Genomic DNA, 16,206 nt, shown 5'->3' on the forward strand with positions numbered 1-16,206 from the left:
ACGTAGATTGCGTTTTAATAACGTAGTAAAAAACACCTTATCTTATTATGAACATTATAAATTAGTTTGCAATCTTATTTAGGTGGCCATCATCATTGCCAAAAGAATATTATTTATAACACTATAATAACATAAAAAACAACTATCCAAGGATATATGCTAGAATTAAGCCATAACAGTAACAAAATTAGCTACAATAGTAGTTATTACCAAAGAATTTTCTTTATAGTCAACTGCTCAAATGATTGATGATCAACATGCTAATTAAGCCATAACAGTAACAAAATCGAGACCTAAGCAAGATTTGATAATCGACTAAAAATCAAATGAAACAATTGAAAAAACAACAGAATAATCTCAGATAATAAAGGGGGTTTAGGGGTTTATTTTTATACCTCAATAGCTCAGAAGATCAATGGCGGAATCACGAATTAGCAGCAAGAACGCTAACGAACTAGAGCGAAGCCCTAGATCTTCGAGCTCGCTAGCGATTGGCGGGAATAATCCATGATGAGAGCTCAAGGTAAGGAAAACTCGAGCGGGAGAATGAGTTTGGGGGCGGAAGCGAAGGAAGAAGCCCTAGAAATTTTCCGAGTTCTAGCGACAACAAGAAAGTGAAGTGGGGGTGAAAATGTGGTTAGGGGGTAGGTTTAATAAATTAATAATGTGTTAGTTTTTTGGGTGTTTTCAGTTCATTTTGAGTGGAAAATAATTTTTATAAAATTGTACAGTTTTCTAACTTTACAGAAAACTTTTTTGTAAATTCAATGTTGAACCAAATACAGTTTATGAAAATTGTGAGAAAATTTTTATTTACGAAACTGCCACCGTCAAAACATTTTCCAAAACTTTTCTATAAAACACCATAAGCAAACACCCCATAAAGTTAGAAACTTTTTCATACTTTGAACGAGACAAAGAAATAGCAAAAAATAAGAAATATGATACTTTTTGAGTTCTATAAGTTTTTCCTACAAATTTTATAAAAATACAAAAAAAATTAAATTTTGAGTACTTTTCTTTTCCCTCTTCTTTATGGAAATTGTACCAAACAGCACATGCCCGACGTAGATAACTGATGCTTTTAACTATTTTTCATTTTCATTTTTATATTTAACTTTAATTAATTTAATTGAACACAACCGGGTCCGGTCAGGTACAACGCGTTTGGACCCAAAATTAAACGGGTTATAGGTTTAAAAGAACTGACCGATCCAACTACGTCGATCGAAACACTTTTAGGTACTCTTATCTTATGACTTAGGTTCATCATACCGGCCGTCACCCAAAGCACTCTTAAACCCTAGACATCTTCTCTTCGTTTTCCCTTTTTCTGGCGAACTTAGGGTTTTGCCCTCATATTAATCGAAAGTACAGGTATTTTCCCATCAATTTTTCTTATTTTTGAAGTTAATTTAATTCTCTAAGTCATTATTCATCACAAAAGATTGTAAAAGTAAGTTGTTTTATTTTCTAGGGTTCCGTTAATTAATCAAAAATGGTGAAGAAGAGCAAGAGTAAGTTTTATCCAACCAAAAATTTCAATTTTTTGGTTTCATAGTTACATTTTGTTGATTTTGTTTGAATTGTGTTGTAATCTAGAGAGTAAGAGTAAGCGGATATCTCTTAAAAAGAAGCACAAGATTATAAGGAAAGTGAAGGAGCATCATAGGAAGAAGGCGAAGGAAGCAAAGAAGCTTGGATTGAATCGAAAACAGAAGGTTGAGAAGGATCCAGGCATCCCCAATGATTGGCCTTTTAAGGAGGAGGAGCTTAAGGCTCTCGAAGCCCGGAGAGCCCGTAAATTGGAGGAATTGGAGCAGAAAAAAGCTGCTAGAAAAGAGAGGGTACCCATCTTTCTTATCCTGAAGAATTTCATTTCTCGAGAGATATTGGTTTCATTGATAGAATTTAATTTTGTAGTTAGTTTATCTACAAACATAAATAAATAATTGTCACGATTAAAGCTCACACATTCTCGTAATGGTAATTGTGCACTTTATTGTTATCCTCAAGACACCAAGAATGTTGATAATTACAACATAAAGAATCTAGGAAGCTTATTTTGTTGAACCAAATGTATTTCAGTAAATTGGCAAGCATTTTTGTTTGTCACACTAGTAATTGACTTATGAATGATTATACTTGTGATCTTCATGCTCGGAGAAGAGAAGTGAATTTGCTCGGGTACCCATATTTTCTATCCCTTAGGTTTTCATCTCTGACATGTTGGTTTACTTGAAATTGATTAATTGCTAGTTATCCTGCAAACTTAAATAAGCAATAATTATGTTCGATATGCACCTTCTGGTTGTTTCAGAATGGTGGTACTGGCAGGATAAGGGTTGAGAATCTAGGATGGTTATTCAAGCAGAACCTTGCATGCTTCAGTAAATTTGGATGAATTTCTGGTTTTTGCGTTAGTAATTGGTTTCGTCAAATTTTAAATGATGATATTCATGTTCTTCAGGCTCAGAAGAGAAAATTGGGTTTGCTTGAGAACGATGATCTTGAGTCTGAAAACAGGACTATAGAGGAAGAGGCTTCAGCAATACCAAAAAGTCATGGTACTGCAGCATATAAGTTACATCGTTTACAATGCATGCATTTGATATGTTTTATTTTGGTATATTTGGTTTGTCTAATTGATGAGAGTGGTCATTCAAATAGATACTGTCTCTGACTAAAAGTTAATTTTGCAGATCACTCTGAGAGAGCCTTCTATAAGGAGCTGGTTAAAGTGATAGAAGCATCAGATGTGATCGTGGAGGTTCTTGATGCACGAGATCCACTTGGCACTCGTTGTGTTGACATGGAAAAGATGATATTTAAAGCTGATCCAAATAAAAGGCTTGTTTTACTTCTGAACAAGATAGGTATTAACTTTTTCTCCTCGTTTATCTAGGTACAAAAATTATCTTGAAGGTTGAATTACCTTTTAACATTTGTGCAGTGGGTTCATGCTTATTGTTCCAAGATGTATACATTCAATATGAACTAAATAATTCCATGTGTGGGCTGATATTGTTCATCTTCATGCTCCTAATTATATTTTTGTATGAATCACAGATTTGGTTCCTCGGGAGGCTGTCGAGAAATGGCTCAAGTATCTAAGAGGAGAGCACCCTGCAGTGGCCTTTAAGTGTAGCACACAAGAACAGAGGTCAAATTTAGGGTGGAAATCTTCATCGAAGACGGCAAAACCAAGCAAAATTCTGCAAACAAGTGATTGTCTAGGAGCTGACACCCTTATAAAACTATTAAAGAATTATTCTCGAAGTTGTGAGGTATGTTGAACTGGTTGTCTTTTAATAACAATGAAATTGAGTGATATTTTAGTACTTATATGGCATGACTTAGGCATCTTAATCATATCCTATGATATATTGATGTTTCTGATTGTCAATTTTTTGTTGTACATGCTTTGGGAAATTTAGTATCTTAACTTATAGATCCTTTTGCTTGATTGTTTCTTGTCTTTTAGCTTATTATGTGAGAACAAGTTTCCATACAACTTCCCCAAAATAATTGTATTTTTGAGTCTAAGTTGAACTGCAGAGAAGTTATTCTTTGTAGTATTCAGCATTCATGTTAGAGAATATTTTTCTTGTATTTTATTGATGGCTGTTGGAACTTACTTGCTCCTCGATTATTTTGAACCTGATAGAAATGCTCTTGCTTTTGATGAACCAATATCCGGGTATAGGAAGGATGGTGGATGGCTTGGTTAAGCAAAGTGTGGAAAAGTGTTGGGAATCTCATACTTTATTAAAAAAGGACTATTAACATTTGGTCACATATCTACTTGACCAGAACATATGCATTAAATCTACTGTTATTTCAATTTCAGAAGGAGAAGCTTATTTGTTTTTCTTGTTCACTTTGTCTAAGCTTTGTTTGTTGTTAACGAAACAATTCTAGGTTAGTCCTGTTTAGTAGTTTTACATTTATTAATATTTTTACATAGATCCTACTTTTAGGCCCGGAAGAAAGTTTGTTGTTTTTATTGATGAATTTAAGTTCGATGGAACCTGAATTCACTATGATGATTTTGTTAATTTTGTTCAGATGGTGCATTGCTTCTGGTATGTTTGTCAATTGAACTAATTGTTTCTGTTGCCTGATAACGTAATGCCATAACTTATTTATTAGCACATATAGAAGCATGGTTGATATTCTACAACGTCTATTGAAGTTTAGGCTGTTGCCTAACTGTTATTAGTTCATTTTTTCAAATGTTGCCGGTCTTTATCTAGTTTTTGTTGATGAATGAAACTACAATGCTTTGTTCTTTTTTTTCAGCTTAAAGTGTCAATTACGGTGGGTATTGTTGGGCTGCCCAATGTTGGCAAGAGTAGTCTGATCAATAGCTTGAAGAGATCTCATGTAGCCAATGTTGGTGCGACACCCGGATTGACAAGATCGATGCAAGAGATTCAATTAGATAAGAACGTCAAGCTATTGGACTGCCCTGGAGTCGTAATGCTCAGGTCTGGTGAGAGTGATGCAGCAATAGCCCTCCGCAACTGCAAAAGAATTGAAAAGCTGGATGACCCGATTGCTCCAGGTAAAATCCGTTTAAAACACAGACTAATCCTTTCTGGCAGTCATACTAGCCATTTGGAATGGCAAATGCCTGACCAGGCTGACCTATAACTACTCAGTTTCTGAGATTTGGTTCTCCTTTTACCTTTTTGAGTGGCTATAACTCGTAGTTTTTTTTGTCATTTTTGCAATGTTACATTAAACATTGGGCGCTTCTAGGCGTCGGACTTGACGCCCAGCGCTTAGTCGCCTAGGCGGGCGCCTAAGCGGATTCTGGGCGTTTTTTTTTAATTGTGATACTTGAATATATATATATATAATATATATATACTCAATCAAATATGCATAAATACTAAAATACCAACACCATTAACTAAATTGCTTGGTTTACCAATTACAATAGCTCTTTGTATGTTTATATTTCTCAACTCAAATTATAAGTTCATCTCAACAGTGAAAAACTCATTCTCAACTCAAATTACTGTTAACTTATAAGTTACTGTTAAGTTTAAGTTAACAATAAGCTTAAACTTAAATTTACTATTAACTAAAATATTGTTAACTTAAGTTTATTGTTTACTTAAACTTAAGTTTACCATCAACAAAAAACCTAATATTAACTTAAACTTAAACTTAAGTTTACTGTTAGCTTAAACTTAAGTTTAACTTACACTTCTTAAGTTTAAGTTACTGTTGTTAACTAACTTAAATAGATATTTAAAAAGTACTCTTTATCTTGTTAGTAGTTACAGAGATCGGAGGAGCTCGACAATGTTACAGAAGGCGTTAGGCAGACTAGGCGTTTGAGCGAGCGCCTAGACCCCTGGGCGTGCGTCCAGACGTTTGACTATTTTTAAATTATTTAATTATAATAATTGATAAAAATATATATTAAATTCATATATAATTTTTCAAAAAAAAGATAGCAATCTTAGTTCCGCAATAAATCATGCATACTTAGATACTAAATAGCCAAAATAATAATTAACAATGCTAGAGCTTAAGATGTTTTTTTATTTTTATTTTTAATTACAATAATTGATAGTGAATGTTAATGTTATAGAAAGCTTAGATGCCGGACCGGTGCCTAGGCGGATTTTTTTCTTTAAGTGAGGGCCAGTGAGGTTTTGCTGAAGTTTGGAGGAGGTAGTGGAGGTGTTCATATTTGGAGGTTAATGGAGTTTGGAGGATGTGTAGGCTACAACACATAAAATCACAACCAAGGCCTACAGGGTGCAATCCACGTAAGCAGACAATGCTCCCCTAAACGCTCGTAAAATCTAGATGTGCAGCCTAAATACCGCCTAGGTGCTAGGCGCTAGTTAGGCGGCCTAGGTATCCTAGGCGTATGCCTAAGCGGACTAGGCGGAGGGTTTTTAAAACAGTGCATTTTTGGATGTATGTCCCAGATTTTGAGGTTGTCTCAGGTTTAGAACTGCAACTTGTAAGTTTTTTTGTATATTTTGAGATTCCTTTTAATCTCCAGAAGTAAACACATAGCCTTATTACACTTGGATTTTGATCTTTGTTGATTATAAATGAACTTTTTTTTTGTTACACTCGAAATTTGATCTTTGTGGATCATGAAACATTGCAGTTAAGGAGATCCTCAAACTATGCCCTGCCGAGAGGTTGATATCACTGTACAAGTTGCCTAGCTTTAGTTCCGTAGACGACTTTCTTCAGAAGGTTGCTACTGTCAGAGGGAAGCTAAAAAAGGGAGGTATTATCGATGTTGAAGCTGCAGCGAGGATAGTGCTGCATGACTGGAATGAGGGTATGTGCCCTTAATGTTTGTATTATAACTGCATTTTGATCTGCCGTTCTAACTCTTTGTACTTTGTTTTAAGGAAAAATTCCATATTATACACTTCCTCCTACAAGGGATGCGGTGAATTTGGAGACAACTATTTTGTCAGAGTTTACCAAAGAGTTTGACATTGATGAGGTTTACAAGACCGAGTCTTCATTCATCGGTAGCCTTGCATCTGCTGAAGATTTCCGTCACGTTGAAGTCCCTCCAGGCTCCCCCCTGAATTTTGACGAGCAGATGCTAGAGGAGGTAATGTTCTTATTTGCTTTTATATTTCCCTGTAGCAGCAACTGATAAGCATGATTTCGAACTTGTGAGTTTCGTTTTAGCAAACTTGTTTACAATAATTTCTCTTGGAGATATTACTATCAGCATCATTCAGCATTATTATCAGGTTCATGTTTAAACCTGCTTGTTAACCATCTTTCTCATGTCTAAGGCAACTCAATTGTATTGTACACTAGAAGGCTGGAAACAAACATAGTGTTGCATGCTACATGAATTTCTTGAATTTTTCAAATGGGAAAGGGGTATGCGAGGGTCTAACTAGGGTAGTTTTATTTTCTTGTCTCTTTGGGCTGTTATCACCTTTTCTGGGGTCATGCTTTTTAATTGAATAACTTGTAGTAATGATCTCTAATAACTTCTAATCACCTTTCATCTGATTAAATTTTTTATGAATTTAAAAGTTGCCTAGCATATTTAGATTCTAGAATTGAAAATGTGTAGATATATATCATTGTCGTTCTAGTACATGAATTCTTTCTAATGGAATAACTTGTATTAATGATCTCTAATAACTTCTAACAGCTTTATATCTGATTAAAGTTTTATGAATTTTAAAGTTGGCTAGCATATTTAGAATTGAAAATGTATAGATATATGTTATTGTCGTACATGTCATTGACATTCTAGTACATGAATTCTTTCTAATTGAATAACTTGTATTAATGATCTTTAATAACTTCTAATGGCTTTTTATCTGATTAAAAGTTTTGTGAAATTTTAAGTTGGCTGGTATGTTTAGAATAGAAAATGTGTAGATATATGTCATTGTTGTACATGTTATTGTCATTCTAGTACATGAATGCTTTCTAATTAAAACTTGTATTAGTGACCTCTGATAACTTCTAATGGCTTTTCATCTGATTGAATTAATTTTAAAGCAGGCTAGCATATTTAGAATTGAAAATGTGTAGAAATATGTCATTGTCATTTTAATACATACATGAATTCTTTCTTCTGATTAACTTTTTATGAATTTCGAAGTTGCCTAGCATATTTAGAATTGAAAAATGTGTAGATATATGTCATACATACATCATTGTCATTCTAGTAGATGAATTGCATATTTCACTATTTTTAAGATCAGAGGAACTATTTAAAATTGAAAATGTGTAGATATCAGTTTTCAGCAGAGCGTGTCATTGTCATTGCAGTACATGAGGTGCATCGTTCTCTATCTTTAAGATCAGAAGAGCTTGTGCGAGATTTCAGTTCTCTTAGTAACCAACAGAGAGTTACAGACTCTGTGTTTTGCTTATTGTATCAACATAACCTCGGTTATTTCAGGATAACGCTGAGCACAAGGAAATAAGTCCAATGGATGAACCGATGGCTTCTGAAGAAAAAGACCCTATAGAGACAAAAACAACCACAAAAGGCAAACAAAATGACAAGCTATACACCGCTGAAGGCATACTAGATCCACGCAAACGAAGAGCCGAGAAGAAATCGAGGAAAGCCAACAAGAAAAACTCGGCAAATCAAATGGACGCTGACTATGATTTTAAGGTGGATTATCAAATGAAGGATTCTACTTCGGATGTTAATACAGTCGATGAGGATGACAAGGACGGGGATAATGAAACTACTGAAGAGGCGCCTATGGCCGGAGTTGAAATAGATGCCTAAAAAATTTAAAGCAAATTGCAAAGGCACTCTGTTCTCGTTGAAAACCATGAGATTGATATCAATTTTGTACTGTGGAGATCCTGACGTGTTCCTTTTTTTCTTATTTTTACCCCTTTATTATGTGAGTAGAACTGTAGGGCTGGGGCACCAAGAAACATGTTTACATATTTACATGGTATTTATGTGAATGCCTACTTTAGAACCTTTTGATTACTACTTTATGCCGTTGAGATGGATCCTGTTACTTCATATTTTGCATGCTTCGATCTGTAATTTTTACTTGTTTTGTGAACGCGCTGAAGCTTTGAATAGATCCGAGGTTCTAGTTGTCTTACATTTAGGGGTGGTAAATGATCGGATCGAATTGAATATTAAGGTGTTCATATTTGTATTTGTTTAAAATTATCAAATTCGAATGCGGACTCTAATATTCATATATCTAGTTTTTCGAATTCGAACTCGAATACTTGGTATTTGATAAATATTTATGAATATTCACGAATACTTATTGAAAATCAAAGTATATTTATTTTGCTAAAGAGTTTGATTTTCAAATAGTATTAAAATTCATAAATAAAAATTATGCTAAAGAGTTTGATTTTCAAATAGTATTAAAATTCATAAATAAAAATTATTTCTTTATAATATATGATGTATATATATTTAAATCAAAATTTTAATTAGAAAACAGATTTAAGATTATTTAAGTCTTAAAATCTATATATAAAACTTAAGTAGAAATGGTAAGTGGGTTAAAAATATGACATCATATGTGTAATAATACAAATAATAAGCTGTGATCAAATTTTAAACGAATATTTAATAGACAAACGAATCGAATATACATCTGGTTAAATTCTATTCGTTAATAAACTCGAATACTAAAAAAAATACTTGTTTAGTGATAAATGAACTATCGAATCGAATATGACCGAATAGTTATTCGAACAATTATCGAACCATTTATTAATTATTTGGTTCATTTCCACCCCTACTTACATTATTGAGTCATTGAAGCCAATAATACAAAATAAAATTATACAGGTCAAGAAAGGGGACTTGAAAATAAACAAAAAACATTTTAGTTGAAAGTCGCAGAGAAACCCAGTTCCTTCTACCCCAGGATTATTTTGAACTTGTTAGTAAACATGCAGACGCCAGTCAGCATCCGAGACTGCCAAGATTTACTTTGAAATTTTCACCAACGATTCATGTCAATTTTGTAGACTGGACTACAAGACTTCTACTAACGTAAGTACAAGTCATTAGAGATTATCTTCGCTTGGTAGACGATTCCAACGTCAAAGGTGAAAATGTTACAAAAACAACCGATAATATCAGGGGTTTTGCATAAAAACAATACCCATAACAACAATAGTGGTCATGTTTTAAAATACTAGTACTCAACATGTGCTTTGCACGTGATGCATATTAAGTAATGATATGAGACTAAAACACATTTGAAGGTCATCTCACATTGCACTCGCCCATGATTTTTTTTTCTAAGAACAACGAAGAGGACTCAAACAGAGCCTCTAGCCACCCACTCGCCAATGGATACATTTGAAGGTCATCTCACATTGCACTCGCCCATGACTTTTTTTCTAAGAATAACGAAGAGGTCTCAAACAGATCCTCCAGCCACCCACTCGCCATGGATTTATTGGCATTTATATTAGTTTTTTCTCTCCACGAAATTGCATACATGTATAACTTATTGATATTTTTTTTCATGAATTAGAGGTGAAATCGGTTGCAGATCTGTTCGTTAACTAAAAAAACAATACAATTTTCTCTCTTAATTATCGTCTGTAAAATCTTATTGACTGCAATGTGTCCTGGTTACTATAATCGAGGAACTGATTCCACTGTTAAAATTCTCGCTTCCTCCATTCTTTTTCTTTTGACTCTTTTAGTGTTTCCTTTTGTGCATTTGAGAATCCATATATAACATAATTTTATGCAACTCTTGTCTAAGTGGAACGTTTATGAAAGTAGACAAGTCGTAAAATTATTAGTGCATAATTAATGAAGAGAATTTGATTAGCCAGTAAGAGAATATACATGAATCCTTTAATTATAGATTCATTTTCTCAATAAAATTCATATTAAATGCATTATTTGTGGGTTTACAAGAGAAGATGTCATAAATTACTTCATTAGCTAGGATTCAATCATTGTATTGCAAATAGTTTTTTCACAAAAAAATATATTAAGATACATCACAACTAACTAAAAAACCCAGAAGCACAACAAAAGAATGAGGATTAACATTGCTCCTGATCAGATTGTAAACATTGTGTAAAAATGATGGTTAGTCTTGCAATACCACAAAATCATTAATTTTCTTAGCTCTTCGGACCAACACATGAGCCGTTATATTCTCCATTGATGAACTATCTAAAAAAACTCATTCCTCAAGTCATGTGCAACATCGTTGAATATCATCCACAAAGTGTCCAAAAATTGAGTGTTGCTCCAACCCATTACGGATATCTCTAATTACTGCATCCTCATCTTCTTTAAAAATTATCTTTCCTCATCTAACGTCAAGAGCAAATGTAATAGTTTCCCACACTGCTTAGAATTCTGCATGCTTAGAATTACATTGTATCCAAATACTATGATAAGTATATCGCAATAGTTAATAATATATATTATGATAATTTATACGTTATTTCTAGACTACACCAAGAGGTTAACATTTATATTGGTATTCCTTACACATCAGATGCACATATCAATATATTATATAGCATTGGATTAGATGTTAGATGTTTAATTAAATATTTAATTATCATAAATTATGGTATAATTTATAAATATAAGTTATGATATTATTATCTTATATATTATAATTGTATATTTATTGTGTAATATCTAATATCTAAAGTGAAATATTTATCTTATTAAACATAACACTAATATTGGTAAAACTTATAATATATCAGTTCTTATGTTTAGTGCAAGAATAATTATAGTGTAAGAAATAGAATGAATTGAATAAAATTTACGATTAAAATTATAATATATATTTAGTTTTTAGTATTAGTTCTCATGTTTATTTTAAGAATAATTATAGTACTGTAATAAATAGAATGAATTGAATAAATTTTAAGGCATTATTGTGAATTATCAAATTTTGGAAGGGTAAAGGAGGCAATCAAAAGTTTTAACAGCCCAATCCTTTTTTATATGTGGTATAGATAAATGGTTTAAGATTTTTTGCGGGATAAAAATCTATAAATTAATCGTAGTCATGTAAGAGGTCAAATTAAAGATGAACATAAAATAGGTGCTTCATCAAGCACGCTAAGGAAGCAAACAAACAAATATATCAGCACATGTCAATATTAGTGAAACGGCGTGAATCAAATTTCACTGAGAATTCAACATTCAAAAATATACTGCAACTTTCACTAAAACACAAATAATAATAATAATAATAACATGCACCTACCAATATGTGAATTTTCTTTGGTACACGTGGATAGCTACCCCCTAATCTGTCCCCTTCGTACAAGAAATGGAATCAGCAATTAGAAGAAGTTGCATTTATCCAATATTTTAAAACAGCGTATTGCGCCCTTCACATGCCACAAAACAATTAATTTTTAATAGTTAATAATTATTTCCTTATTTTGTTTTCACTTATAAACAACGAGTCTAAAGCTACTAGTTGCGGTACTTATCGAATTATTTCCTTATTTTATTTTACTACGAAAGTCGTTTGAGATTCATAATTTATATCTATTACTAAAAACTCTTATCCTTGCACACACCACTTGGTAATTTCTTCTTTTAAAAAAAAAATCTTTTTAATATTCAATGACACATTTTCTTCAACTTCCAAGATCATTAATCTATATCTATTACTAAAAACTCTTATCCTTGCACACACCACTTGGTAATTTCTTCTTTTGCATTTTTGTCTTTTAGGAGGAAACTTATGTGCATGGAGAATTAATATTTGTAGAATTTTATGAATGCTCAAAATTGATCAGTAAAGTTCTAACAAGCTAAAATTATGTCAATTTCATTTTATGAATACTCAAAATTGATCAGTAACACTCTGTTCTTGTGGTTTCTAAACAAATTTAATTAATTTTAGCATATTTATCTGAGATAAGGTTTTACTTTGTTCATAGCTAGCAATTTCTGTTATATTCCTTGCAGATCTATGTACTTATTTTACAAAAATAGATAGATACAACTATCTGGCCCCAGCTTTGCTTCTTCTATACGATTTTAAGTAGATATGATCTTCTCAGTGGTGGGAATAATCTGTCATGCTTTGTATTATACTTTATATTAGTACCCTTTGAGTTTTTCTTTTCATTTTTAGCTTGCCTTCTGATGGAATTATGCAAAGTCTTTTTCTACCACTAATTATGATAAGCTTAGAGGAACTCAAGAACTAATAAAGTGTCATTTAGCGACACAAATAAATAATTATTACTCCAATGTTATGCATACCCCTATCTTAACTAAGTTGTTGGAGGATGCCCAAACATTCGGTTCCTATCTTGAATATGACATTCTTTCATATAAGTTACTCACAAGCCACTTGACAATATTAGGTTAGAAATATGATTTGTTTCACATACTCCATCAAACCACCTACTATTTTATATTAGGTTAGAAATATGATTTGTTTCACATACTCCATCAAACCACCTACTATTTTGGTTGGCAATTTTAGTCCTTCTTCTTATCTGTCTTTACTACCCTACTATTTTGGTTGGCAATTTTAGTCCTTCTTCTTATCTGTCTTTACTACTACTGATTTCAATAAGCCCAGTTTGATGATGATGGCTTTTCATAGATCAAAACTTTGTTGTCTTGTGTAGATAAGCGGATTAATAATTTGATAATTGATATGATTCTTTTGTTGTCTTTTTAGAATTACCACATAGTATCAGTAGTATCTTGGTGCACGCAACACACACTTGACTCCAAAATGGTTATTTGTTAGTGTTTTTTTTTTCGTTTGGGGTTTTCCCAAATGTGTGGGCATTGGTTTGGTTTTTCCAATTGTGAGAACATTTCCTTTGGTTTTCCAAGTGTGAGGCTATTTTTGTGTTATTATTTCCAAGTGTGAGGTGTTTTGAGTTTTTGCCTCTATCAAGTTTAATGTACTCTTCCTGTGACTTGCTTAAAAAAATTTAGATTCTAATTATTGCTGAAATTAGGTTATAAAATATATTTCTTAGTTTTTGAACAAGAGAATTAGTTTTGTAGTAGTTTGAGATTAATTAGTAGATTTTTGAATAAATTCATGTTCAAGATTTGCACCATTCCTTTGTACACTGCAAAAGTCAGGCTTCAGCTTCAAAAGAAAGCGGTTTCAAGAGATGTAGCGACTTTACCAAAATACAGAGACATGTTAGGCAATGTATCTACAATTGCTAGAGAAGAAGGCATGGCAGCACTTTGAAAAGGTATTGTGCCAGGATTACATCGTCAATGTGTATTTGGAGGCCTACGGATTGGACTGTATGAGCCGATAAGCTTATACTATTTATCAAATGGGAATTTGCTTGATATTTGTATTCCTTAATTGTTAGTTGTTGGCTCTTTTGTTAGGTTAAATCCTTGTATGTTTGTGAGAATTTCGTTGGAGATATTCCTCTAACCAAGAAAATACTTGTTGGCCTTACAACTGGTAGGTCTAGGTCCATTTTATAGTTTAATTCATAATGTCTGTGTCAGTGAAACTGCATCTGTTTGACCAATTTACATTTGAGTTTTTTTAATTTCTAAGGTAAGATTTCTTGTTTGACCAATTTACATTTGAGTTTTTTTAATTTCTAAGGTAAGATTTCTTCTTTGGGCTACTCCTGACAATTTTATAACATGTTTGTTGAGTTTTTTTAATTTCTAAGGTAAGATTTCTTCTTTGGGCTACTCCTGACAATTTTATAACATGTTTATGTTATAATTTTCAAATATGTGCTATAGCAATAACAGTCGCTAATCCAACTGATTTGGTGAAAGTACGACTTCAAGCTGAAGGAAAGCTTCCAACAGGTGTACCAAGACGTTGTTTAGGAGCTCCGAATGCTTACTCTACTATAGTCAGACAGGTTTTATATTGAACTCCAATTAATTCTACCTTTTTCAATCATGTTATTTTACTGAAGTTGTCAAAGATTTCAAAATGTTAGGAAGGAGTTTGTGCTCTGCGGACTTGGATTGGCCCTAATGTTGCATGTAATGCTATAATAAATGCTACAGAATTGGCAAGTTATGACCAAGTGAAATAGGTTTATATTCCAGTCATTAAAGAAGATTCTCATTGGATATTTTTGTATCCTTTTATTATAGCATTACGTGTATGTAGTGGTGCATGTTTGACAAACTAAAATTTTATTTTTCAATTCATGTATCTTATTGAATACAAGTGTATTTTTCTTTTCTTTCTATATAATTATATTTTTCTGTTTCAGATCTGTTTGTTTCTTTATTTATCTTTACTATTGGTAAGTGATGAACTCAATATAATCTTATTAGAATGTATTTCTCTTATATTATGTTTTGTTATTTTTCTCCAATGGCAATGCATTTCACTTCAATATTTTTGTTCTTTCTTATGTTTATATAGAGTATGTGAAAGTTACATTTTATTTAACTAATTGAGTACTTCTTATGTTGTATTCTTATGGTTTAATGATGTTCTTAAATTACAATCATATACAATTTTCTTACACTGACTTTATTTGATTTAGGTATTACATTGTCTCTTATTTTCGTCAGGTAGATGTCATACACCCCTTATATGATAGGTATTATATTTTCTTTGTTTTTTGACATTATACTTTTATTTTACCAATTTCTTTGGAAAGTTATAACGGTTTAAATATTGATATGACTCGCACAAAATGTTCAAAAATTATCTTCCCATGTTTACATTTTTCCAAACCTTTCGTTTTTTTAATTTTTTTTAAGTTTACCCATTTTTGGTACTTTTTTGACATTTCACTTTAATTTTGAATTTTTTCTACCTTCTAAATAATAAAATAGCTCCCGTCATATTTCTGAATACTGTTTTTACACAATTACATTTTTTAAACTATATATGATCTTAAACTGATTCAAGTTTTCTAAACTTTCTAATTTTTCAAACTATATATGCAACTTAGGTTGTATCATTTCTAATTACTTATATATTATTACTGTTTTACTTTGCATTCTTTTGCTACATTAATTTTTTTATATTAAACAAATCCGTGCATCGCACGGGCCTGAAACTAGTACTAGTATATGGGTTGAGCTACCCTAGTATCAATAGTATTCAATTTGCGGATACTATCAAGTAAAACTTAAAAGTCGGATTCAGAAATTGAAGAAATCTAAACCGTTGGATATGATGTAATAAGCATGAACTACTTGCAAATGAATTCTGAAGAAACTTCCTTGTGTTTAGCTATCAATTAAGGAGCAAAAATTTAAGCAACCTTACAAAAAAAAACATTGATTTTGACGACATATAATATATGTGTAACATATGTTAAAATTTTGTCTTCGATGGTTCTAATAGCATCAATATGTTTGATGCTATTAATAGCAATCTAGCTCGACCCTATAGTATCATTCCTTCTGCTACACTTTCTAAATACAGGTTTCTCTAATAGTTTCAAATGTAGAGGGGTTCTATGCAAACACACCCCAAAGTCGAGGGGTTGTGTGGAATTTACACAATGAGGATTGACTCTAATTAGTTAATTAATAAATAATTAACTATCTCTCTAATCTTCGCTTATAAATAACAACTCAGAACGCCCACCATTAGAGGGAGGGGGAGAGAGAGAGAGAGAGAGAAGCAAAACTCGAACCTCCCCCAAAATGGATACGCTACCAGAGAGCTGCATCGCTCACGTGATATCCCTGACCTCGCCACGTGACTCGTGCACCGCGGCGGCGACGTCGGCGGC

General features: G+C 32.4%; 1 protein-coding gene and 1 pseudogene across 1 annotated transcript; both read left to right on the top strand.

Moving 5' to 3' along the window:
• Window positions 1,271-8,564, top strand: LOC109836378 (guanine nucleotide-binding protein-like NSN1). Its single transcript, XM_020404263.1, has 10 exons — window positions 1,271-1,377; window positions 1,478-1,517; window positions 1,603-1,847; window positions 2,471-2,567; window positions 2,703-2,876; window positions 3,070-3,287; window positions 4,303-4,567; window positions 6,143-6,322; window positions 6,396-6,607; window positions 7,931-8,564. Exons 2-10 carry the CDS (start codon window positions 1,499-1,501, stop codon window positions 8,270-8,272), a joined length of 1,752 nt encoding a protein of 583 aa, XP_020259852.1. The 5' UTR covers window positions 1,271-1,377; window positions 1,478-1,498; the 3' UTR covers window positions 8,273-8,564.
• On the top strand, window positions 13,551-14,538 carry LOC109836252 (annotated as a pseudogene).

The sequence above is a fragment of the Asparagus officinalis genome, chromosome 4 (genome assembly GCF_001876935.1).
Source record: "Asparagus officinalis chromosome 4, Aspof.V1, whole genome shotgun sequence".
Lineage (NCBI taxonomy): Eukaryota > Viridiplantae > Streptophyta > Magnoliopsida > Asparagales > Asparagaceae > Asparagus > Asparagus officinalis.